Below are 27,069 nucleotides of genomic sequence, written 5' to 3' on the forward strand. Positions count from 1 at the left end.
TGCCAGGCTGGAGAGCTGGGTTCCCACTTCTCTGGGGTGGGGAGGGGGCGGTTTGCTGACCTCAAGCCCCAGAGGTGCGGACGGGGAGAGAGGTCGGGGCCTCTCGCTGTGAAAGGTCACAGGTCAAAACGCACCGACCCGGCCCAGCTCGCAGTGACGTCACTGTTGAGGATCTTTGTTCTTAAACAAAAGGCCCATCTAGGCTCTGACCTTGCCCCTAGTCCAACCCTTGACCCTAGGGTTCACTAACCCCTTCGGTCTGTCCCCTCCGCTCCAAGCTCCCAACAAGGGGCGCTCCACGGGTAAACTGAGTCAGGATTTCACGGTCCAGGAGGAAGACGCAGGCGGCCGGGGGCCGACCGCTAGGAGAGGATTCTGAGCCAAGCGCAAGCCAGTAGGCCACGTGTGTCCGAACGGCTTGTCACTCAGGACGCAGGGGCAGGGTCTGGGAGGATTGTCCAATCAGGGGCTGCAGGGGCGGTGCCGAGGCGCAGAAGCCCAGTCGGTGGTTAACCGCAAGCCCCGGCTCCGGGGGCGGTGCCCGGAAGATGAGCCAATGAGGCGCAGGGGCCCGGAGTGCCGTCCAATCAGAGCGCAGGGCCCGGAGCGCCGTCCAATCAGGTCGGGGGAGGGCGCGCTCCAGTCTCGTGTCCATCGCTCCCCTGCTGCCCCGGCGCCGGTGCGCACCTGCCCCGCACGGCCGCTACTGTCCCGTCCTCCACGGTCTCAGCGGCCTGGGTCGCACAGCCGCGGGCTGGACGCAGGGAGAGCCCCGAGCGGGGCCGCGAGATGGTGAGTGCGCGGGTTCGGCTAGAGCCCGGAGAGGCCGCTTCGAACCGGCCGGAACCGGCTGGAGGTGGCGCTGGCCCGGGCGGCCCAGCCCCTGGGGGTCCCGACCCGAGCCTGTGCCCTCGGCCGGGGGTGGGGTCTCAGCGCCCTGCCCCTCCCCCTGTTCCCGGTCCAGAGCCGTGTCCTCCTCTGGGTGGGGGTTCGAGGGAGGGCGGGAGGACCCCAGCGCAGACGGTCAAGGGTTCGGGGCAAGAAGGGGGCGGCTGAGGTGGCCCCCCCGACCTGACAGACAATATCAAATCCGTGCTTGGTTAAGGACACTTTGTTCCTAATAAAAAACAATTCAGCTGAGTAATGGGCTTTATTCAGTGATTCAGGAATCGGGCAGCGTGCCATTTCGCGGACAGAAAGGAGCTCGGCGGAGCTGCGCAAAATGAAAGACTTTTACAGGCACCAGGAGTGGGAGCAGGAAGTTCGAACAGAGAAATAGTGGATGGTCGTGGCAGGTCACCTTTCCGGTATGGCGGGGGTCTAGCTGCCCCACGAGCTCGCTGCCGCTGACCGGCTCATTCCTGATGGACGGGTTTAAGATTCCATTGCTGGGAGAGGCCGAAACTGCAATTAAGTTTAACTCTTGGTTTGGTGACAAGGAGCTGAGTAGGAGGAACTCCATTTTGGGTCTGTTGTCTTGTTTTTAACATTCCAAAGATTGCTCGAGGAGAGACGAGTCTCAGAGACCCTCCAGCACCTCCAGTCAGCAGAAACGGGGCTTTTCTTTAAGAGGAGCGGTGGCAGAAAGGTGGTTGGAGAGGACTGGCCTCCCTGTGCTCAGAGCTTCTTTTGCTCGGGTGGGCAGTGGCTCCTTCCGCTTCTCAGTACCTGTTCTGACCAGGTAGGGGGGGGAGGCACAGTCCGGCCTGTGGGCAGGACAGTCGCCTGGGGAAAGTGTGGGCGGGAAAGGGACAGTGCCGGACAGTGGGTCACAGCAGTGTCGGATGAAACATGCGAATTCAGTGAGGAGAGGCTTGTATGGAGAAGGATGAAGGCAGAGGCTGGGGGGCAGGGGCCGTGCACTAGGGCAGGGGGGCTACATCAGAAGGGCCAACACTGTGAGCATAAGACCTGCAAGTGTCTCCAGCGTTGTGTAAAAGGGGTTTCTTCCAGAGAGGAGTAAGGAGGAGCAGGCATGACCAGGTGTGATGATGCCCCCGGGAGTTCCCCGAGGCCAGCCTGTCCCCAGGAGGGGCTGTGTGTGGCCCGGGCAGAGGGCAGGCCCACCACGTTCAGGGTCGGGAGGAAGGAGAGAAGCCAGACCAGCGTTGGGGCGGCAGGCATTCTGTGCCTGTGGGTCGGTGGGGACAAGCAGCTGAGCGAGTTGTGGATGAGGCACAGTGTGGCTTTGGGGGGTCTGTGCTCGGCCCCGTAGTGGGTGAACAGGGGACACTTCCCTGTGAGTCCTATTTTGGTGGAATAGGGAAGGGGCCATTTTTGCAGCTTGCTGTTTTCCAGACCCCAGCAGGGGAGGGGAGGCAGTTCCTTTCACCTCCAGAGATGTTTGCCCAGGAGCACAGGGCTCAGGTCAAGCCTGCCTGTCCTCTGGGGCAGCATTGTCCTGTCTAGCTCAGCACTGACAGCTCGCTCTTGGGCAGCTCACATTCAGCAGGTGTAAAATGATGGAATGCTTTCTGCCTCCTTTCTTCCCCTTTAGCATGGAGGGTGGTCAGTGGGTCACGTCTTGCTTTTCCTGCTGACTCGTGTTACTCTGGGGCTTATCCAGAGAACATTCAGTGGGGGAAAAGTGCCTCAGTCCAGAAAATGTCCTTCTGCATTAGGGTTTGGGGGTAAACTGCACGGAGTTCCACACCTTCATGCTGGGTGGGTGGAGGCATGAATTAAAGGATTCGTCCAAATGCTAGTGAGCGTTCATACAGCGTCGGCGATTGGGACACTGATCCTGACCCACTTCCGGTTTATTGTTCGTGGTCAGAGATACATGGAAATTCTGTGAACTGAGATGTGATCAGTTCTGACGTGTGATTTGCTATCATGAGAGTAAAGTTAACAGGTACCTCTTTTGTGAAAAGGATAAACAGTGTCCATATATTGGAAACCACAAACGTGCCCAGGAACATCTCTTCCGATGTGATCCTTGAGCACAGGGCGGGAAGACGGATTCTGCACGTTGCCCTTCACACTCTAGGTTGGGGTTTTTGTCCCATTTAAATGACCCAGGGTGCTGGAAGCAGATGCCTCGCCTGGGCTGAGGACCAGCCACACCTAAAGCTGGGCCTGGTGGGAGGGGAAGGAAGGGGCAGTGGGGTTTTGCTCCCCTGCGGGCAGTCTCCAGCCCCCAGGACCCCTGCAGAAGGAGCCCTTGATGCCCAGAGAAGCCGCAGAGCGTGGAACAGGAGAGGCACCTGCCCCTGGTGGGGCCAGCTGGGGCCGCCCTGGGGCTGTGCCCTGATGATGGGTTTGGCCTCCGCCATGGAGTTGGTGGAGTTTTGAGTGGGATTTGTGGAAACCGAGGACGTCTGTGAAGGTCAGACACAGGGAAGGCTCCTTGGGTTCAGGTGCCTTTGGAACGGCGATGAATGCGGAGCTTATAGGGGCCAGAACCTAGCTGTGAGGGTTTCCTTCCTGGTGAGAACCGGGACCCTGGAGGAGGGGCCGTTTCTGCTCAGAGGGGGAGGGGCCCCCGGGTGTGTGGAGCTGCAGGGTTCGTTCCCGGGAGCTCAGGGTCCCTCCTCCTCCCTTGGCAGCGGCCACCCTGGGCTAGTGTCAGCAGGGAGAGCTTGGCCCCCACTGCGGGACCAGGCTTGACCCTCTGCCGTGGGGTTTCCTGTGCTGTGTGGGCGCAGCCGGCGGCTGACCTGCGCTGGCTCCCACTTGCGTCTGCTCCCGCGTGTGTCCCGGACAGGCTCTTGCTGCCCGGTGAGTCCGGTGCGGGCGACACTTACAGCTTTTGTCTTCGGGCCGTATCTGCAGGACTAGGCTCTTTATATTCTCGCGTGTGAGTGTCCGCCACTGTGCTGCCCCAAGGTGGCCAGTGTCCTGCCCCTTGCAGATGGAGCTTGATGGTAGTCCTCACCACCGTCCTCGTGTCACAGGACTTCGCCCTGTGGAAGGTGCGGTCGGAGAATGTCCGGCGCTGCCCCTGTGCATGTCATGGCTGCTGTGTGGTTGCTCAACCCTTGTGTGTCTCTCTCGGGCAGGTGTCTGCAGCTTGGGTCACCCAGTGAACTCCTGCATTCTGGGCCTTGAGGGGCGCGGGGTCCCCACGTTCATCCGTTGCTGTTGTCGGCACCACTGCTGTCTCCCAGGGTAAAGGCACAGTAAATACTGGCACGCTGGGGGACGTGAAATTGACCCCCGCTCTGGCACGGGGAGCTACCCGGCTTCATTTTGTCCAGCTTGGGTGCGGGACACGGGATCCGCTTGGGTCACACGTGGGTTTCTCGGATCCCCGCTGGGGTGCCGAATTGTCACGTGTGGGGCTTCGCCTTCTGTGGAAGCGTTCCCAGCGCGTCGTCGCCTGTAACCTGGGTGCCTGCTTCCCGAGTTCCCGTGTGTTCTTCGCACGCTGTGGACGTCCGTGCTCTTCCCTTTCTACCTGCTGTTGGTGTTTTCTCCAGGCCAGGGGCTGTCATGTCTCCGTTGTCCGCGTGGATGGACTCTTCACATTTGCAGTAAACTTGCACTTCCCCGTCGCTTCCCGTGCAGATCACGCTAGTTTTGTTCCAGCGGAAACCTCTTCCTTGGCTCAGGTCATAACCTGCTGGGTCTTCCTGCTTGAGTGTTCTCCTTGTTCCCGTGACTGCGAAATCCGCAGGACTCAGATCTGGTCCACGAAGTTGACAAGGGATATGATCCCCTGTAGAGAAGCAGTCTTCCCAGGGCCCTGCGCCCAAATGTCCCCATTGCTGCCCCTGCCCCGCAGCACCTGCTTCCCCTTCCCTAACCAGGGGGGCCTGTGCCTGCATCCGCTGGTTTCTGACAGGGTATTCGTCCATCCCTCTCTTAATGCCAACTGTTCTAATTACCAGTAACTTGAAAACTAAAACGGTCAGTTATTTTACCCCCAAACTGAGTTTATTCTGCAGTTGCAGAGAATTGCAATTCTGGGCATATAAGGCCCCACAAAACCGCAGGCAATTTGGAGAACAGAGGAGAGGTAGGCTCTCTCAGAGAGGAAAGGAGGGGCCGGGGTGGCTGTGCGAACACAGGGGTCTTGGAGGAAACTGGGAGCTGGAAGCCCACAGGCTCCTCATGGGCTGGGCGGTGCTGGAGCTGGAGGCTGGCTTCCTCCCACTGGGGCAGTGAAGTCCCAGGGAAAGTAGTGTAGACTTGCAGGGTGCTGGGCCTCCTGCTGGGCGGCCAGTGAGGACCAGGGCAGGTCCCGAGGGCGCCCCCTGCTGGCCCCCACTCCATCCCAGATGGGCTTTCCTTGTGTGAATTTCTATGTTTCCTCCATTTGACCGAAATGTTTCCTAGGAAGCATCTCTGAGTAAGAGGGAGGTTTGCGTTACTTAGAGGACCTCTCCTGGTGGTGTGTCTTCTGTTGGAGGGAACGTTTGTAGCGGTGGAAGCCAGCGGAGGCCACCCCTGAGCAGTGAGGAGGACAGGAGGGCGACACTCTCAGGCGTTGCCGTCTGGTCTGCGTGTTTATCGGGAGTGTAAGACGGCAGAGAATCTGCTCACTGTCTGCATCGTTCTCACAAATTCACAGGCAGTAAAAGACAAAACAGGATCAAATTGTGTCGTAGTTCTAACCCAGGACCTTGGGTGTGGAGGCAGCCGACTGACGTGTTTCCTGGCCCCCATTCCAGCCTGGGGAACGTTCTCGCCGTGCAGGCAAAGCTGTGTGGCTCCCGGGGGTCCCTGCTGCAGGGAGCACGCGAGCGGCCTCGGGGGTCCCGCAGGAGCTCAGGGCGAGGAGGGAGCCGGGCCATTTGGGAAGAGGCAGTGCGGGTCAGAACACGGGCTTAGCCGGTCAGGTTTTTGGAAGAGTAGCAGAACTTCGAAGATGTTTCGAAAGGTGTTGTTTTGCACAGAACTGTTCGGAACCACATGTTGCCCAGTAAGACAGCCTGTGCGGTTGTGCGCTGAGAGACGTGAGTTCAGGTAATAAGCCCGCGTCCCCTAGTAGTTCAGGGGAGGGAACGACTGTGATTTCAGAGCCTGACACTTGAGAAAAGGCAAGAGGACGATGACTTTGTCACGGGTGCCAGTGAGCCTGTTCCTGAAAGGCCAGAACCCCAAGAAAGGGTCCCCCGCCTCCCGCAAGGGTCTTGAACATGCAACAAGGGCGTGTGTCTCCGTGGAGGAGGGAAGATGCAGCGTGAGGGAAAGGAACCCGGGCCAGGGTCCGACATCCCGGGAAGCCTGGGGCGCGGGTGTCGTCGGCTGCCATCCAGGAAATCTTGACTGTCCCCTCGCACGCGGTGTGCAGGGCGGGCAGGCTGTGCTGTGAGTCTAGATGTGTCACCTGCATCCAGGAGCCCCTTCCGTGGAGCATGGCCACACCAGGGTCAGGGGCAGATCCTGACGGGGGCCCTTCCAGCGCGGCTGGAGAGAACCTGGAGGTGACTTCTCAGGGGACGAGACTCCAGGTGGCGGGAGTCCCGCTGTCGTCTCCCTCCGCTGGGCGGGCGCCATGAAGGTCGCTCTCCCAGAGCTTGGTGGTTCTGAATCGAAGCCACCAGTCTTCTCCAGTATTGAAGCCTAGGGCGTTTTGTCTGCTGCAGGTCAGAGGAGGGGGGCCAGGGCCATGGACGTCCTGCGAGGTCTCCGTGGTGGGAGTGGGGGGGCTCCGGAGGGGAGGGAGTGCGGCTGGGAAGGACCGACCGTGGGGCTCGCAGACACCGTGTTCGGGGGGAATCTCTGCACAACGTGTCAGTTGAGTGTCAGTAGTGACGTGAGTGCGTCCCGCTGGGTCCGAGGACTGAGGGTGGTGCGCACTGTGACTGTGTTAACGCGGCCTTACAGAACAGAGCTGCTAAGGCCCTGGCTGGTGACACGGGCGCCCTGGTCACCGTGATGCGTGAGAGCTTTTCCCCAGGTAGAGGTGACGTTTGCTCAGAGAATTGCAGCCACAGGACCCGCACTGGCCTGTCGACACGAAAGGCTTCGGTGCAGTGAGAAAACCTAAAACCGTGCCTAAAACATCCCGCCCTCCCTGACGGAGGGAGCTGTGTGACACCCATTTGTGCAGACAGGCGTCCCTGGATTGTCGGTGCACAGGGGGTCCTGGCAGGTGTGCACTCTGTGTGGCTTATTAACGTTTCTGTGCTCATACCCGTTAACGAGCACATGTTGTTTCAGGCCCGTGGGTTCATGACGTCCAGTGTTGACTTGTGGGAATTGTGAACTCCCTGGTGGGGCCAGATTGTTTTTACGTCCAAACCAGACTTCTCTTTTTTTACTGGACTAAGAGGTACCAGATTTACAATATTGTGCGTCCTTCTCTGGACCCAGTTGTTGGGTATCTCTTATCAATTTTCTAAAATATCATTTGGGCAAAACATTCCTTTTTACCAAGACAGATATTTGCCTGTGGTTTCCTAGAGCAGTGTTTCATTTTTTGTTTTTTTTGGTTTGTTTGTTTGTTTTGTTATTTTTCAGAGAGGGAGAGAGAGTGGGTGCGTGTGAGTGTGGGGGTGTGGGGAGGGGCAAAGGGAGAGGGAGAGAATCTTAAGCAGGCTCCATGCTCAGCGCAAAGCCTAACGTGGGGCTTGGTCTCCCGACCCTGAAAAATGACCTGAGCTGAATACAATCAGGAGTTGGGACGCTTAACTGACTGAACCACACAGGTGCCCCTTTTGTTCTTTTTTTTTTTTTTGAAGAAATATCAGCAAAATGGTTTCTTTTGGCCTCCAGGTAGTCACGTCTGGAGCCAGAACACTTCATTTTTAATTAATTAATTAATTAATTAGTTTGTTTGTTTGTTTGTCGGGGGGGGGGCACAAGCAGGGAGGAGGGGCAGAGGGAGAAGCAGACTCAACGCTGAGCCGGGAGCCCGATGTGGGACTCGATCCCGGGACCCTGGGATCATGACCTGAGCCGAAGGCAGATGCTTCACCGACTGAGCCCCCCAGGTGCCCCTGGAGCCAGGAAACTTCATGATGCCAGAGCAGACAGTTAAAGCACAGCATCTAATAAGTTTGGGTCATAGGCGCCATTTTTAGTTGATCCCCATTGGAGGTAAGAGCACCTCATTGTCTCCGTAATAATCAGGTCATGGGCTCCCTGGCAGGCATGCTGACTTTCTGCATGAACGTTTGTGGTCTTACACGTGGCGAACGGACAGAGCCCGGACTAAGGGCACATAACGCAGCGTGTTGCCTTCCAGGGACTTGGAATCACGATATGTACCATTTTCAGTTTCATTTATTTTATCTTTATTTTTATGTGTGTATGTATGTATTTAGGTAATCTCTCTACCCACGAACTCCCCACCCTGAGACCAAGACTCGCATGGTCTGACTGAGCCAGTCAGGCGCCCTGCTGTTTTCAGTATTTAAATAAGACCCATCCATAAGCCACAGGCACTGCGTCAGTGAGAGGCACTCGCCGCAGGATACACGGGGAGTTGGAAGCTGAGCCGTCAGCATTCAGCAGTCGTGGGAGTTTCATGTGGGTCTGAATGTAGTGCTCGTTCCCGGATCAGACGCCCTGTGTGTCAGTCCTGAGTGTGAGAAAGTGCAGTTTTTCCTTAGGGACTTTATGTCCTTGGAAGGCAGAAAGCTGTAACAGGTGGATTCTGTCTTCCTGTGAAGAGTCTGGGAAGGGAGCAGAGAATGAAGTCATCCGTGATTCATAACAAAGTAGAGCCTGCAAAATTCTCCATCACCCAGATCGGCTTCTAAGATTCAAGGAAAGTCAGAACGACTGTGCAGCCCTGGGTCTGAGAGCCCCAGTGTATTTCTGTTACTTTCAAATGAAAGCAAATCACATTCGCCATCCTTACAACTGAAATACGAAAAATGCACTGCGTAGTTCCATTACATTGAAAATTTGCTTTCAGTGGGAAGGATGTCAGCGTGTGGGAGTTGGGAACAGCAGGGTGCCAAGAGATAAATAAACCATGTTCAAGAGGCCTTTTCATCCCCTGATGAGGTATTTTGAGTCCCTTCATCCAATTCTAGAGTGACTTTCCCTTTTTGGGAGACTGAAGTCCTGCATGATCCTTTCTGAGGGAAGAGAGCAGGAGGTGAACAGAGGCGCAGGAACTCACGTGGAAATGGTGTCGGTGTCCCAGGATCTCAGTGAAAGGGAACCGGTCCAGACACAGGCACCTGTCGAGGTTCATGAGACCCCCCCACTACGGGAGCAACGTGAGCTCCCTGTGACGGGGGCTGCTTGACACCAGGGGCTCGGGCATCAAGAGTGTAGCTCCGGGGTCAACAAGGACGGTCAGAGTCCTTCCCCATCTGGGGAGAGGTTTCTCCAAGCCCATCAAGAGGGAATCGGGGGAACAGCCCCTGTGGTCGGTGGAGCCCCGCCGGTGGGAATGCGGAAGGACTGGGAATGGCTGGGAGGAGGGCTCCGGGCACCCGGGGCATCGAGGCAGGTAATGACCTTTTCTCAAATGTCCTGGCTTTTTGCAAGAACAGTGCAAACCAGTGGATATGTGGGTTTTTAGGGGGTTTCAGTTGCCAGAGGTGAAAGTTAAGAATTTCAGCTGTCTGTCTTGTGGGCTGTGAGTGAGCTAGTTTCCCAGAGTAACGACATACGCGGGGGACACGGTTTCCCATTCCATCCTGGTGCTTTTAAGTAAAAAGAAAGATCCCGGCTTAGCCCGTCAGCTGCTGCCTGGGTAGATTCCACATGTGAAGAAAGACCCGCGGTTACATGGAAGCCAAGCTGGAGTCCCTTGTAGTGGCCACGTACGGGTTCACGGGCTTGGTGTGCAGGACTGGGTGGGAGTCTGCAGTGTTGGGAAAAGCTTCTGTAATTGCTCCGCGGGGATTTCCAGCGAGTGTCATCATGTCTTTCCAGAAGAGAGGCGTCTGTTCCTCTCTCCTGGGTCAGTGTCATCCCTCGTGTGGCCTGGCCTGCACCAACACGCATGGGGAATAACGTGTATAAATCAGGGAAACTGCTGGCAGGTTGCATAGCTGTGTTATGGGGGTGCCTGGGTGGCTCAGTCGGTGAAGCGTCTGCCTTCGGCTCAGGTCATGATCCCGGGGTCCTGGGCTCGAGCCCCACATCGGGCTCCTTGCTCAGCAGGGAGCTTGCTTCTCCCTCTGCCTGCAGCTCCCCCTGCTTGTGTTCGCGCGCTCTCTCTCGTCAAATAAATAAAATCTTTAAGAAAAAAAAAAAAGAGAGAAAAGCTGTGTTATGTTCTTCAGCAAGATATGGGGGTTCTCAGTCACTCAGGGCACTTCTGCCTCAGTCCAGGGAACGTGAGACATTTGGGAGAAGCCTTATCTTTAAAGATGCTCGGATTTAATAGACAGAGGTGAGGAGGGAGCAAGGGCAGGGTCAGAAGACCAGGGAAGGTCAGCGGAGTTTCTAGAAAGGTGGTTGGAGGCAGAGCCCGGTGCGGAGCCGCTGCCGCATATCTGCGGACCGTGAAGCCGGGCAGGAGAGCAAGACGCTTCAGAAGCCATTTGTCTTCTCTCAGTTGTTTGCCTCAGTTAATTTCAAATGTCTTTTGTAAGGAGGCGAACTTAGATTCCTGAAAATATTTGCAGGTCTTGAGGTACGATTAAAATGTGTATCGTATTCAGTGTTTTGGAATCGTGACTTCCTAATTTAATTTTCAGTAAAACAAGTTTGGGGAGATCGAGATCGGAGGTTCCCCATAAAGGCCATCGTAGTTCTAAATTACTTTAGTTCATTTGGTTAAGTTGTTAGCAGTGCATTTTAGGTGGAACCATGTTTCTTCTTCTTTTTTTCCTTTCTGTTTTGTTTTGTTTTTGTGTTTTTAGAGAAAGCTTCCTAGCAGGCCACGGTGAGGAGAGGGGAGGGGCAGAGGGAGAGGAAGAATCCCAAGCAGACACCATGCCCAGCGCTGAGCCTCACCTGGGGCTGGATCTTATGACCTGAGCCCAAATCATGAGTCGGCTGCTTCACCAACTGAGCCACCCTTGCGAACCGCGACCATGGTTTTGAAACCTAAAACTGGCCAGGGTCCCCGTCGGGCGCCCTCTCACAGCGCTTTGATGAGCAGAATCCATTTCCTGGTGGTTTTCTCTAGACCCAAAAGAATTTTCTAAACACGGTTTCTAGAGGAGTAGCCTCGTTACAGAAGAAATCAGACCAAGGCCCGCGCATTTCCGTCAGGCACGGACCCAAGAGCAACAGCCCAGTTCTATCCAGGCGCTGGAACAAAAGCCAAATGACTAGTCAGAGAGGACAGGCCCCTGACACGGGTCCCCAGAGACCCTGCAGAGCGCAGGCGGGGAGCGGGCTCTGAGCCCAGGACGACGCTTACCCCCCGGCTCAGGGTCGGGAGAAAGCAGTGAGCACGGTGGGCACTGGGGGACCCGCACCGGTGCGCTCAGCAGCTTGGAGAGGCTGGGGTCTGCTCTGGTCCGTGGTGATAGTCAGGTAACACTGACCTTAAAGGTAAAACCATCATCTATTTTCCAGCAAAACTGGGTTCATCTGGGAATAGCAGAGAATTGTAATATGGGACATGTAAGCCACAACCAAACCACAGGCAAGTCTGGGGAAGGAAGCTCTTTCATAGGAGAGAGGAGGGCTTGGGAGGGGCTCTTCCAAAGAAAATGTCCATTGGAGCAAACGGGGTTCCACGTGTCTTGGTTTCTCTCTGGCTGGGATGTGGATGTCTCTCATTGGCTGAGCTGTGACCATCTCATTGGCTGGCTTGAGACTGTCTCTAATTGGCTGAGCTGTGACCATCTCATTGGCTGGCCTGTGACTGTCTCTCATTGGCTGAGCTGTGACCATCTCATTGGCTGTGCATTGACTGTTTCTCTTTGGCTGGCCTGTATATGTCTCTCATTGGCTGAGCTGTGACCATGTCATCGGTCATGCTGTTGCCAGGGTCGGAGGAAACCTTCCTCCATCCTCTTCTTGGAGCAGTAACGTACCTAAAGTGTAGACTTGCGAGGTGCTGCTCTGGAAGTTCAGGGATTGAGAGCTTCCCCTGCGGCCTCCCCACTCAGTTCTAAGTGAGGTTTTCTTGTATTTTCATATTAATATACTTTAAAAGGCTGTGATTTCTATTAGGTAAAATCCCCTAGTTTGTTCTGTAACCTAGCTCCCCAATTCTTAGAAATTCCCTTACATTTCAGTGCAGGAAGTCGTGCCTGGCTGGCTCAGTTGGTAGGGCACGCGACTCTCGGTCTTGGGGTTGCAAGCTGGAGCTGCGTTGGGCATAGAGATGACTTAAAGTCTTTTACAAAAGGAAAAAAGAAGTAGTGTCTTTTAAGTTCAAACAGAACAAACAAATGAACAAATTCCATAACAAAACCCCAGACAAACCTGGTTGTAGATTTACTGAAATTTTCTTAAAACTCTTGACCTTTTGAGAGAGTCGACGTTATGGTTTCATTTTGGCATCTATTTCTTTCTTTATGCCCTGTGTCATGGAATAACGTTCTGTAGGTTTTCCATTAAATCAGCTTACATCTTCCCATTAGACATATTTTCAGCCATGGGGACAATTAGTTTAATAGCAGTTATAAAGGTTAATGTTAAGTCTCTTTTTAGGGCACTTGGGTTGCTGAGTCTGTTAAGCATCTGCCTTTGGCTCAGGTCATGATCGCAGGGTCCTGGGATTGAGCCCACGTTGGGCTCCCTGCTCAGTGGGGAATCTGCTTTTCCCTCTCCCTCTGCCCCTCCCACCCACTCATGCTCTTCTCTCTTTCTCTCAAATAAATACAGTCTTTTTAAAAAAGTCTCTTTTTAATATTTAATTTCCAACTGCTTGTTTCTAGTGATTAAGTGTACCCTGAGATTGATGAGTTTGCATTCTGGAAACTTCCTAAAAATCTGATTCTATGATTATCTTTCTATTCTTTTTGGGTGTGACCTACATAATCAAATTTGAGTTATGAGTAAAGGAAGAATTACAATATTGTCTTTAACTAAAACTACATCATCAGTTTTCTCTACAAGTGGTTGTAAAAAATCAAGCATGTACTGCCTTTCAGCAGTAGAGAGATGTCTGTGTCTTTTTTTTTTTTTTTTAAGATTTTATTTGTTTATTTGACAGAGACAGCGAGAGAGGGAACACAAACAAGGGGAGTTAGAGGGGGAGAGGCAGGCTTCCTGCCGAGCGGGGAGCCCGATGTGGGGCTCGATCCTGGATCATGACTGAGCCGCTTAATGGCTGAGCCACTCAGGCGCCCCGAGAGAGGTCTGTGTCTATCATTACCAGTTAGTCGCTCGGGGTGAGAAGTAACATTTGGATGCTTGAAAAGAGTCTGAAAAGAAATAAGACTTGAAATGGGGTTTCACGTTTAGGAAAAGCTAACTTACCTAACAACTAAAAACACAGAGGAGAAGGTAACGAGGGAGTTATTACATTCGTCGTCTCTAACAGTACAGTGACACGTGAAGGCGTCTTTTGTTCCCATCCTGCTACGTGCAGCAGAGACGTGTGTTCAGCAGGAACCAGCGTTCTCCTCAGCTGTGTTTGGCAGACTGGTGACTGTACTCTCCTGTTCCACGTGCTGTGAACGCTCTTGTGAGCACACGCACCTTGATCCAAACAAGAGACAAGGGTAGACCGTATCTGTGTACTACAGAGAAGCAGTTCACCATTGAAGACTAAAAAGAAGCTACAAGGAGGATTATTTACAAAGCTCCACCTGCTGGTTCACCTTCTCTGAAGCAATTTATGCCTCAGGGATCAAGAGAAAGACAAGGTGAAGGCTTTATGTAGCACGAGAGCTCCATTAATTGGAAACTTGGACAATGTAGTGGAACGATTGTTCACTTAGTATTTTGCTCCGTTGAGACGAGTGATTGAAACAGACTCGATCCATCTTTGAAAACTGATCACATCCACTAAAGTAAGATCTCGATGGTTAACACTGGTTACGTGATATTCCCCGTATTTGTCCATTTTCCGAGCTCAGCAGCCTTCACGAAAAATGCAGGAGCGTGGTGTGTTCACCTTTTATTAAGGCAGGTTTGTGAACATAACCTCATACAGCCACATCTCTTCATGAACCTGGAGCTCTCAGCGTTTCTTGCCTGAGAAATGACCCACACTGTGTTCGACAGGAAGCCCCCTCCAGACCAGGAAAGTGCCCCGAGAGATGTTGAGCCCGGTTTACTCATGGTCTCTCTTTCCTCGTCTCCGGGTCCATGACGTTCCTTGCCCTGTAGCACCCGTTGTGTTTACGGGCTCGCGAGACTTGGAAAGTACATACTGGTCTCTGCCGCCGGTTCCTGATAACAGGGCTCCTGAAACCCTTGTCACTTGCTGGGGGATAGGAGCATCTTTTGTTGCATCAGGCGACTCTGGGTGGGCTCCTGGATGGCTCCTGGTGGGGGCCGGTCGCCGGAAAGACGTGCGGTGATCAGAAGCTGGAGCTTCTGTCCTGCTCCCATTCTCTTAAGAAGGGGAGGGGCTAAAAGTGGAGTTAATGGTCCGTTATGCCAACGGGGTGAAGCCTCCATAAAAATCCCAGTAGAAGCGGGTTTGTGAGCACGTGGGGGTGTGGGGAGGGTGGGGCATCCAGAGAAAAGTATGGACACTCCACGCGCCTTCCCCATACCTCCCCCCTGTGCGTCCCTTTGTTTGGTTGTCCATCTGTATCCTTTATCCATCCTTTCCTGCACTGGAAAGCATAGGTAAATGTTTCCCTGAGTTCTGTGAGCCCTTCCAGCAAATTACTGGAACCCAAGGAAGGGGCATGGGAACCCGGGTGTCACCTGCGCTTGGGGTCTGACGTGTGTGTGTGTGTGGGAGGGTGGGGGCCGTCTCGGGGGGCTGAGCTCGGACCTGTGGGATCCGATCCTGGCTCCGGGTCACTGGCCTCAGGGTGAGTTTCCATGTACGACCCTCAGCTGGCGTCGCCCGGAACTCTGCGGTGTGGGGCAAAGCCTCTGTGGGTGTGGTGACAGGTGACAGAGAAGGAAAGCGTTCTCTGCGAAGGTGGAGGACACACAGAGGGAAGAAGTACAGCAGGGAGGAGCAGGTGTTCGCAGCTCAGAAGCAGGAAGAGTGCAGGTGCTGCTTTACAAGGCTGCACTGCATCAACACAGCCCGGTCTTGGGGCTCTCTGTGCCGATCCTTTGTCTGCTGGCGGCCGATTCTGCAGTTTCCGAAAGTTGTTCTCGTCTGGTTTCTGACCTGATGGGCGCTGATGATCCCGCTTCAGAGCGTCGCAGGATCCGTGGGACGGTGCTTCTCCAGGAACTGTCCTGGCCAGATGCAAGCAACACTTAGGTCATGGTGGTTCCTGGAGCGAGTGCTGCTCTGTCCTGTCACCTGGCTGGGGTGCTCTGCTCTGCGGCTGACGCCTGGTGGTGCTGTCGGGCTGCTTCTATCCCAGAAGCCTCTGAAGGCCTCTGAACCCCAGACGCTGTCAGCTCCTGCGGAAACAGGACGTCGTGTTGGTCCTCTTCCCTCCAGAGCCTGACGGCACTTGTCGCGGCAGTGACAGTCAGTGGTCTGGCAGGCGCCCGGGTCCCTGGTGAGAAGGAGACTGAATGGTCTCTTAAAACGTCGCTTTGTTCCAGTAACCACACATAGGCTGCGTTCGATTTCCCACGATAGGTCCTTCACCAGCGCTCTTGCTAGGCTCACCGGTATGCTTTAATAATTTCGCCTGTAGGATCCTGGGGTTTCTAAACACTACATCTGATCACCTGCCGATCATGAAGTTTTCCTCTCCTTTTGTAAATCTCTCGCCAGTTTCTTGTTTTCCGTTGCCACACTGGCCAGGCCTTCACAGGCGTAGAATTGTGGATATGCCTCCTCATCACTTGTTCCTGACCTTGGAAGGTACCAGTCACATAGGGGGTTGGCTCTAGGTCTCGTTTAGACACCATTTTTTTCCTGATGGTGCACGTTCCCAGCTGGTCTCTGAGTCAGTTGTCATTAGTGCACCATGACATGAGACAGGCATGGCCTCAGCATGTGTGGATTGGAAGCCTGTGGTTCATTCGTCTTTCCATTAGTGGAGCAAATGGTACTCATAGAGGAGTCAATATCAAATCCATTTCTAGAATAAAACAGACTTGGTTTTGTCTTCTAATGTTATCTATCATATATGTGTAAGATTGTCTTCTAAACAGACTTTTGCCTTTATATTTATGAATGTTGCCTTTCAGTACTGCTTCAATGGTCCTTTTCCCATCTTGGTAATACTCTGTGATCCCTTTCTACAATTGGGAGTCACCGATGTTTAAATGCTTGGTACCTGGCCTACGTACCGTTTGAGATGCCTTTAGATAAAGTGTGGGGATATTTGAATCTACTGATTTCATTTCCGTAATGACCAAGGACGTCCTTATTACCTTGAATCATCTCAGGTATGTTACCAATTTGTATACATTTATTCCTCTTCTTCTATTCTAAAACATCTTTTCCCGTGGGGCCCTGGGTGGCTCATTTGGTTAAGCATCCAAATCTTGATCTCAGCTCAGGTCTTGATCTCTGGGTCGTGAGTTCCAGCTCCGTGTCGGTCTCCATGCTGGGCATGGTGCCTACTTAAAAAAAAAAAAAATTGGGGTGCCTGGATGACTCAGTCAGTTGAGCATCCGACTCTTGGTTTCGGCTCAGGTTGTTATCTCCGGGTCGTGGGATTGGGCTCTGCACCCAGTGTGGAGTCTGCTTTTCCCTCTCCCTCTGCTCTTCCCCCACTCGTTCGTTCTCTCTCTCTCTCTCTGTCTCCCAAATAAATTTAAAAAAATCTAAAAAAAAAATCTTCCCACAGCTAGTTTGTACTATCTCCTCCATCTGCTTAGTCTCTGAAATTGTAATTTTGTTTCTTTTTCATACTTCCTTTTATTTGCCTAAATTTGATTGTTTTTTAATAAAATTGCCAAAAGATTAAGGAGGATATATTTTTAGCTTTTATGACTTTTTCTTTTTTAGAGAGAGAGCAAGCCAGCACATGTGAGTAGAGGGAGGGGATGCGGGAGAAGGCAGAATCTCAAGCAGACTCCTGGAGCCCGACGTGGGGCTCAGTCTCATGACCCTGAGATCAAGACATGAGCTGAAATCAAGAGTTGGACACTTTAAATGACCGAGCCACCTAGGTGCCCCTCTATAACTATCTTTTTTTAAATAGCTCTAACTGAGCTACGGATCACATACCTTGAAGTTTATCTGCTTAAAGCATAAAGTTCAGTGGTATTTACTGTATTTACAGAATTGTTCAACCGTCCTCACACTCTCATTTAAAAATATTTAAATAATTCCGGGGTGCCTGGGGCGCCTGGATGGCGCAGTCGTTAAGCGTCTGCCTTCGGCTCAGGGCGTGATCCCGGCGTTCTGGGATCGAGTCCCACTTCGGGCTCCTCCGCTGGGAGCGTGCTTCTTCCTCTCCCACTCCCCCTGCTCGTGTTCCCTCTCTCGCTGGCTGTCTCTCTCGCTGTCAAATAAATAAATAAAATCTTTAAAAAATAAAATATTTAAATAATTCCATAAAGAAAATTTGTACTTAGTGGTAGTCACTCCACATTCTAATGCATCCTAGCCCTGGCTTCTAGACATTTTATTAATCATTCTCTCTATTGATTTGCTTATTCTGGACATTCTGTATTAATGATATCATACCATGTGTGTATGGTCTTTGTGAAGCCTGTGAATGTTCTCAGGGTTCATTGATTTTGTGTCCTGGATCAGTACTTCAATTCTGCTCATTGCTGAATAATATTCCATTGTATGAATATACCCCATTTTGCTTATTGAAGTGAGTTAAAGTAAAACTGTCATTAATTTTGGCAGCAAAAATGGGTTCACTCTGAAATACGTAAGAATTGCAATTCTGAAAAGCAGGCTACAGTGAGACCACAGGCAAGCCAGAGAACAGAGCAGAGACAGCTCTTTTATAGAGGAAACTGGGAATTGGGGAGGGGCTGTTGTAAACAAAAAGTCCACTGGAGCAAACTGGGCTTGGAAGTATCGCTGCTTCTCATTGGCTGAGTTGTGACTGTCTCTTATTGGCTGCGCTGTTGCCACGTGGGGAAATAATCTTCCTGTTATCACAGTAAAGTGGTATCCACTTGCAACTGTTGGGTCTGCAGTTGACATGAGTGGTAGGGTGTGGGAGCTCCACCTGCTGGTCTCCTGGTTCCATTTTTTAAAATAGATTTATTTATTTGAGAGAGAGCCTGAAGGGGGGGAAGGGAAGAGGGAAAGAGAGAGAGAATTCTCAGACTCCCCGCTAAATGTGGAACCTGATGCAGGGCTTGATCTCCCAATCCTGAGATCATGACCTGAGTTGAAATCAAGAGTTGGTTGCTTAACTGACTGAGCCACCCAGGTGCCCCTCCTGACTCCATTCTTAGCAGGGTTTCCCTATATTAATTTTTACATTTCCCTCTTTTGATAGAGATCTTTTCTCAAATGCATCCTTGATTATGAATCAGTTTTCCATATTTACTGGTTTTATTCCTTGGTGCCAGGAAAGACCTTTCCTCGTTGTGATGTCCCACATCATAGGGAAAGTGCATAGCAGTTGGAAATCAGCTCAGACCATATTTGAGTAACAAGAAGGATTAGAGGGGAGGAGTCTCAAGCACTTCATATCCAGTCCCTATTTATGAAGGTGGTAATCCCTGGAGATTATCTCCTTGTTGGATACTTTTATAATGCTTTGACAGGTAACAACTATGAAAGCAAAAGTAACGTGAAAATCCAAATTGTATGATGGTTCTAAACCAGGGCCCTAGGTCTGAAAGTAGCCAGTTGAATATTGGCAGTTTTCAGACTTGGGGGAAATTTTTAAATTTACTTTATTAATTATTTTTATTAATTTATTTAATTTTTATTAAATTTATTAAATTGATTTTATTAATTTTATTTATTCTATTGGTAAAAACGTGGAGTCATGTAGTCCTCCTGGAATTTGCATAGAGAAGGAGTTGAGTCCGTAGCCATGGAGGTTAGGAAGAACAGGGTGCCAAGGGTTAACAATGGTATATATTGAGAACAGGGTGCCAAGGGTTAACAATGGTATATATTGAGAACAGGGTGCCAAGGGTTAACAATGGTATATATTGAGAACAGGGTGCCAAGGGTTAACAATGGTATATATTGCTCAGAGGTTCTAGACAAACCTCCATCTTCGGCCATTGGGTTTTCTCCCAGGTGAAAACAGGCCATTACAGGGACTAGTGTATGGGATGATGGGCCTCTGAGCTTGTAATTTTCTTTTATGGGCTTGGTGTCTTAAAGGACTTCTTTATTTATAGGTTATTGATTAATTCTGGGGAGATGCTTTGAGGGATCTATTTTAACCTTGATGGGAGGCACATCGTGACTCTGCCATTATCAGTTGAGGCTTTTGCCCAGGAAGAGGATGGCAGGTGATCTAAGTGAGACGAATCATCGGTGTCCCCAGTCTCCACTATAGTGTGTCAGAGACAGAGCAGATGAAGGATGTGGAAGGGTCGTTTATTTCCTTTGGTTGGCTATTTGATTACTGTTATTAAATTCTAGAATAATTTCCCCCTTTTAGGACAAAAACATTTGTTTAAAAAGTGTCCGCCCAGTTAAATGCATAGGGGCTTAGGAACTAAGTCGAAAATGGTGTGTCTCTCAAAGGACCCAGACAAAAGGGAGTGGGTTCAGAGATTCAGAGACAGGAACCTGTTGGGGTTCGTCAGGGGCCCCTACTGTTTGTTGTGTTGTCCTCCTAGGTGCGGGTTGGTGTACAGCAAGGGGTTGGGCATGTGCCAACAAGGACAGAGATTCATTCCCAATGTGGAGAGTGGTTTCTTCGAGCTGATTACAAGGGAAGACCGGGAAGGGCCCCTGTCCTTCCTGGGAGCTCGATCATTGGGAATGAGGAGGCCTTGGAAAGGCTGGCTGCAGGGATGCAGACGTGGGAGCGCTGAAGTTGGTAGTGATCTTTTTTCTGATGTCCTGGGCATCTGCAAAAATAGGAGAAATGAGTCAGGTTTGGGATTTGTTTAGGAACCTCCATTTGCCAGAGTTGAAAATTAGGAATTTTAGTGGTCTTGAAGCGGCTGTTTGGCTCAGTCAGTAGAGTGTGCGATTCTCGATCTTAGGGTCGTGAATTCAAGTCCCACCTTGCTTGGGCATAGAGTTTACTATAAAAAAAAAAGTGATTAAATTTAAAAAAATTATAGCGTTTTTTCTTTTAGATGACTCATCTGGGATGTGTGAGTGGTTTGCAAAATTGCCAAATTGGCTGCAGTGGACATATTTTCGTATTCTATCCTGGTTCTTTTAACTAAAGGAAAAAGATACTGGTTCTGCTCATTAATAAACATAGACTTAAATGCTACCTGGGTGGATTCCACATCTAGAGGAAGACCCGAATTTTCTTTAAAGACAATTTGGAGTTGATTTGTAAGACTCAGGGAATGGCTGATGATCATGTAATGTTAACTTTAAAAGTTAAAACCTACCAGAGACGCCTGAGTGGCTCACTTGGTTAAGTGTAAACCTGCCAGTTATTTCACTAGCAAAAATGGGTTTGTTTGGTAATAGCAGAGATTTGCAATTCTTTTTTTTTTTTTTAAGATTTTATTTATTTGTCAGAGAGCGAGAAAGAGGCAGGCAGAGGGAGAGGCAGGCTCCCCGCTGAGCAAGGAGCCTGATGCGGGACTCGATCCCAGGACCCTGGGATCATGATCTGAGTCAAAGGCAGATGCTCAATGGACTGAGCCACCCAGGTGCCCCGAGATTTACAGTTCTGTTATGTAAAACCACAGGTAGGTCTGGAGAACAAAGGGCGACCTCTCTTTTCTCTTTTATAGAGGAGAGGGGCTGTTGTGAGGGACTGTTCCAAACTAGACATCCACTGGAGCAAACTTGGGGGTTTTGCCTGCAGCGTCATCTCATAGGGTGGGCTGTGACTGTCTCTCATTGGCTGGGCTTGACCGTCTCTCATTGGCTGAGCTGTGACTCTCTCTCATTGGCTGGGCTGTGACGGTCTCTCATTGGCTGGGCTTGACTGTCTCTCATTGGCTGAGCTGTGACTCTCTCATTGGCTGGGCTGTGACTGTCTCTGATTGGCTGGGCTGTGACGATCTCTCACTGGCTGGGCTGTTGCCAGGGGAGGAGGACATCTTCCTTCCTTTCTCCTACTGGGGCAGTAGTGTGTCCAGGGTTGTCTCTTTCTATGGAGTGCAATGGAGGATGAGTGGTACTGGTGGGAGCTCCCCCTGTGGCCTTCTAATTTCATTTGAGTCACGTCTCCTTTGTTCATTTTCGGAGAGTTCGTAGGCTGTTGGGTGGTTTTCACTTGCTGGCTACTTTGAATCAAGCTGCTGAGAGTATATGGAAATTAGTGTTGGTGTTGGTTAATTGGCTTGGGTGGATCGGTACTGGGAGTGGAGTTGCCGTATTGCATGGTAACTCGGTGTTCATCGTTTTGAGGGTGCACCAGATTCCTCCAAAGGAAATTTCGCATCCCCAGCAGCAGAAATGCATGAGAATTCCCCCTTCCTCATGTCCTCACCAACACTCGTTTCTTTATAACCATTCTAGTAGTTTTGAAGGGGCGTCTGCTTATAGTTGGACGTCCATTTCCCTGATAACTAACGTCTAGCATCTTTTCCTGAACCTGTTGGCCGCTTGCATATTTTCTGTGGAAAAGTATCTGCTCATATTCTTTCCCCACTATTTGACCATATTATTTTTCTTTATATTGTTGTCTTTTATTTTTCATGGTTGTCATACGAATTTTTAAAATATATTTAAAATACAGGGCTTACCAGGTGTGTGATAAGCAAACCCCAGTTATAGCCACAGTTGAAGTAGAATTTATCTTCCTATTAAGTGATATGGTTGGCATATTGGATTTTTTTTTTCATTAAGGTTTGAGAACATAGTTTTGTAGACAATCTCTGATTTTTTTTTTAAAAATAATTTTTTAAATTCTGTATTTCACGAGTGTGTTGTCATCCCTTGTTGCTCTGAAGGTATGGCTTAGCCTTGTTTTCTTTTTCTATTAAAGTCTTCAGTGGCTGGTACCATCAATTCCTCGGGGGCTTTTCTTTCTGGTGCCCTTCTTGAATTCTGGGCACTGGGGTGTATATTTGAGGCCCCTCTAACTTCCATGATTCTTCAAGAACCAGAACTCTTATGAACCAGGTGTGTCAGGCCCCTGGGCCCTGTGTCCGTGCTCACAGTCCACCTAATCCGGGGAAGGGGTCACGTCTGCCTCTGCCGGGGTAGAGGGGACTACACCAGGCTCCTTGACCCTGTTGCCTCCCAAGGAGAGAGCCGCTTAAGTCATGTGTCCATAACATCCTGACCTTCTGGTTCCAGTTCTTGGGCTGACAAGGCAATAATCATCTTTGGGCAACTCAAAGATGTGCTGTCTGATTTTTCATTCTTTACCGTACCGGAGTGCTCAGATCCGCTGTGTCTCAGTAAGAACAGCCTGTATTGGGGTGTATGTAAGTCTGTATCAGCCGTCGCCATCACCCCGTGCTTCGGGTTCCCAGCCCTTCCCGTCAGTGGGGGCATGGCAGTGGATGTGTTGTCATTTCCCACACGGGTGTGACTCGGGTCCTAGGAGTGGAGTGCAGTTCCCTGCCTATCGCCCCCACCTCCCACACACGTGGGTGAGGAGGGAGCGTTGCTGAGTAGAATCTGTGGGATGTTTCAGGAGGCGGTGGTCTTTGCGGACGTGGCTGTGGACTTCACCCCGGAGGAGTGGGCTTTGCTGGACGGGGGTCAGAGGAGGCTCTACAGAGACGTGATGCTGGAGACCTGCAGGAACCTGGCCTCCCTGGGTAAGCATGGCTCCACCCCTTCACCAGAGTTTTAGGGAACGAATGTTTCTTACGAGTGTCCGATCTTACTGGGGCCGAGGAATGGGGGTACGTTGGCAAAGAGACAGACGTGGTCCAAGCCTTCATGGAAACCACGCGGGGTCACAGACCTTTCCCGTGAAGACAAAGTTTCATGTGTTAAATTGACTCTCTATTAGTCTTGATCCAAGTGTGAGAGTCCCTAGGTTTGTAAATGTGAATGTGGTCTCCAGTGTTGCTTTGGGGCAGTGAGCCCTGCTCTGTGGTTCTCACTTCTGTGAAAGATGCACTGTCTTAATCCACATTTCTCGTGATAGTCATGCTGCAGTTAAACTCACATTTCATCATCTTCAGTGACCTTGAAGACCAAATTAACAGCCCCTTTTCCAGTTTGCTTGTTGCCCTTCAAATCCTCCCTCATGCTGGGCTGTTCTCCAAGGGCTGGGTGGCAACCACACCTACTGTCTGACCTCCCAGTGGCAGCTGGGACAGTGCAGTCAGGTTTCACCGAGGGCCTCGATGCCTTCCAGCTACCCTTGGAAGGGAATGGCGTTTGCACATGTCCATTAGGAATGTGACTCAGTCCTTGTTTCAGAAGGGTGATGTTTGTCCCTTACCTTGCTTCCGTGTCAGACAGTTCATCCATCTATACTCACGTGGTGAGCCTTTCTGTAATCCTTCATAGAGGTAGCATGTGCATGTATGTATCCTGCCCATTTCTTTCCTATTTTACTTTTCTGATAACACTTATCTTCACATTAGTCTCCATCGATTTTGAAGTATTTCTGAGTAAATGGGCTGCCTTTTCATAAACTTTTCCTCTTACTGCCCAAATCCCAAATCAGTAGGATCCTTCGAACTTCTCTGTGGTCACATGTTCATTCTTCCTGATGAACCTCATTTACATTTCGGATCAGTATATGAATAGAAATCCACATATGGCCTATTTTCTTAATTTTCTTACCTTTAAACATCAGATCATTCCCAAGAAATTAAATTTTGCTCCCAATTCTTGCAGATTGTTGCACTCAAGTTAAACCTTGTGGATCGAGGACTCAGCTGAGTATTTTGGAAAATGAACTATCCAGTGAAGAGAAAATAGTAAGATTTATAAGAAATGATTCCTGGGCTCTTTTTGGAGAAAACTGGGTGTTTCATCACATTGGAGATCAGTCCCAGTCTCAGGAGAGATGTTTAAGGTGAGTGCCTCTCTCTCTCAAAGGAGAAAGGGGGATCTTGGGAAATTGTTAGAATAACTTGAAATAAAAGAAGGTATAAAGGTATAAACCTAGCTCGGCAGTTGTGTAGTTGGAATCACACAGCACGGTATCGTAATAAATGTGATGTAGGTACTGACCATCAGAAATACAATTCAGTTCAAAACAGTTATCAGGAAAACCCACACGTAAAAAGTGCTGACAGTTGTGGCTCTTAGGGGCCCTTATTTTGAGCATTTAGCTGCTTCTACATTATAGCTGTGTAGATGGTGCCACAAACCTGCCTGTTCCTGGAGGTGGTCATGATGTAGTCAGATAACCATTAATGAGTATCAGTAGATGATTAATAAGGACTTGGGTTATAATCATTATTCCCTAACAGTGTGCCTTCCTGTTTTGACCAGAAGTCATTGGGCGAAGCATGTGTGGGAGAGCAATGAAGGTAATCGGTGCGGAGAAACCGTAAAGCAGATTCCAAGTCTTACTGTGCTTGAGGATTGTCCTACTGGAGAGAAATCCTGTGAATGCGCTAAGTGTAGGGAAGCCTTCAGAGATGGTCCTTTCCCTGAGAATCCAGGAACATCTCAGCCTGGACACAAACCTAGTCCCTGTGCAGAATGTGGGCTGGCCTGCAGCTGTGTCTCGAGCCACAGCCCTCACACGGATGCAGACCCCGTAGAGAAACCCTGCGAACATCAGAACACTGGGACAGCATCTAAGAGAGACTTGAAGAGTCTCAGTAATAAAAAATCTTTAGAGTGCAAGAAATGTGGAAAAGCTTTCACTTGCCTGTCATCCTTTCAGGGTCATGTGAAGGGTCACTGTGGACAGAGAGTCCATGCGTGTGACGTGTGTGGGAAAGCCTTTTTGTATCAGTCCTACCTTACGCGTCACGTGAGAACTCACACTGGGGAGAGACCCTATGAATGTGTAGAGTGTGGGAAAGCCTACAGTTGCCTCTCATATTTTCGAGAACATGTGAGAACGCACAGTGGAGAGAAACCCTATGAATGTAAGCAGTGTGGGAAGACATTCAAGTATCCTGCGTCCCTGCAAGGACACATGATGACACACACTGGAGAGAGACCGTATCTGTGTCAGCAATGTGGGAAAGCCTTCAGTTGTCCCAAATACTTCAGAAGACACGTGAGAACACACAGTGGACTGAAACCCTATGAATGTACATTATGTGGGAAAGCCTACAGTTGTTCCTTATCCCTTCGAGAACATGTCAGAACGCACAGCGAAGAGAGACCCTATGAGTGTCAGCAGTGTGGGAAGGCTTTCAGACATCCTCGATATTTCCAAAGACACGTGAGGATGCACAGTGGAGTGAAGCCCTACGAGTGTAAGGAGTGTGGGAAAGCGTACAGTAGCTCCACCTCGCTGCAGGAACATGTGAGGACACACACCGGGGAGAGGCCCTTTGAGTGTCAGCAGTGTGGGAAAGCCTTCACTCGTCACTCCTCCCTTCAAGGACACGTGAGGGCACACAGTTTGGAGAAACGTTATGAATGTGTGCAGTGCGGGAAAGCCTTCCGTTGGTCCTCGTCCTTACAAAAACACGTGAGAACGCACAGTGAAGAGAAACCCTACGAATGTCAGCAGTGTGGCAAAGCCTTCTGGTACCCAGCCAATCTGAGAGCACATGTGAAGACGCACACTGAGGAGAGACCCTATGAATGTCCGCACTGTGGGAAAGCCTTCAGCTGTCACTCCTCCCTTCAAGTTCACGTGCGAAAGCACAGCGGGGTGAAACCCTATGAATGTAAGGAGTGTGGGAAAGCCTTCTGGTATCCTGTAAACCTGCGGGCACATGTGAGAACTCACACTGGGGAGAGACCCTATGAATGTCAGCAGTGCGGGAAGGCCTACAGGTGTCCTGCAAACCTGCGGGTCCACGTGAGGACTCACACCGGGGAAAGACCGTATGAATGTCAGCAGTGTGGGAAGGCCTTCAGGTATCCTGCAAACCTGCGAGCCCACGTGAGGACTCACACTGGGGAGAGACCCTATGAATGTCAGCAGTGTGGGAAGGCCTTCAGGTACCCCACAAACCTGCGAGCCCACGTGAGAACTCACACTGGGGAGAAACCCTGAATCCAAGGACTGTGGGGAAGTCTTCATCTGTCCTTAAAATCTCGTAAATCCAATCAGACACACTGGCAGAAAACTTTATGAATGTAAAGAATGCTGGAAAACTTTCAGGTGTAGCACCTCGTATATTTTGTACATAGAAACTCAGGGCTGGACAGCAGTCTTTATTTGTTACAAGCACGGTTGTGCCTCGTAAGTGCCTCATCCATAACAGGGATCTCTGTTGTATTCGTTTCCCCTGCATGTTGCTGACAGGAATACCTAAAATAAAATATTCCTCTACGCACTCTTTGTATGAAATATATTTTGTTATTTCACAAATGAAAAAAATTGTACAGTTATATAAAACTTATCTCATTTCCATTACAGTGTCTTTGGCCCCAGGGGTGATAAGTGATTTGTGTATATATATTGTCCTCTCTTGTGGATATTGGAAATTCTGACTCTGTATCTACCTTTCCTTTCAGTCTTTATGATTGAACGATGTATCTTTACATTTGCTTGTTGCTGCTGTATACCACACCTGTGTTCCCCACAGAAATTAGTAAATGTGCAGGGATGTTGGAAAGCTGACAGTGTCCTTGGATTATGTTCTTATTTTGACCTCTCCTGATTGCCCTTTATCTTGGTTGTTCATCAGTCATGACGCATCGAGAGGAGAAACCTTGTGGCATGAAGATTAAAGGTAGTGTCTGGCTTGTTCTACTGGATGTCGTGAGCATGGTGAGGCGGGAGATGACATGTCCCAGAGCCCTTCCCTCTGCGGTTCTGAGATGAAGGCCCTGAGGAGAGAAACTGCATGAAGAAGCCATGATTTTCAGTCAGGAAGCAGAGATGTGTGGGGACCCACGTGGGCCTGGGTCACAGTGCATATTCCTGACTTCTACCCTGTTGTCTAGAGCAGCCCCCAACCTAACACAAGTTTGACGTGAGTTTTTGTTAGCATACTCCAGAGACTTTTCCACAAGTTCTTCTGCGATGGACCGTCTTGGTTTTCAGGGCCACACAGTTCCGTGCCTTGCCCTGTGGCCCTTTGTGTCCATGAGGCCACCTCTTCAGGCTGTCGTGTGTGTGGATC

At 50.5% G+C, this 27,069-nt stretch overlaps 1 protein-coding gene across 1 annotated transcript; it reads left to right on the forward strand.

The window, feature by feature from the left end:
- Positions 1–634: 634 nt before the first annotated feature.
- ZNF77 (zinc finger protein 77) lies at positions 635–26,564 on the forward strand. Its single transcript, XM_045800073.2, has 4 exons — positions 635–792; positions 22,533–22,659; positions 23,696–23,876; positions 24,299–26,564. Exons 1-4 carry the CDS (start codon positions 790–792, stop codon positions 25,992–25,994), a joined length of 2,007 nt encoding a protein of 668 aa, XP_045656029.2. The 5' UTR covers positions 635–789; the 3' UTR covers positions 25,995–26,564.
- Positions 26,565–27,069: the final 505 nt, after the last annotated feature.

Source organism: Ursus americanus, chromosome 14 (genome assembly GCF_024610735.1).
Source record: "Ursus americanus isolate L20-20 chromosome 14, mUrsAme1.1.p, whole genome shotgun sequence".
Taxonomy (NCBI): Eukaryota; Metazoa; Chordata; class Mammalia; order Carnivora; family Ursidae; genus Ursus; species Ursus americanus.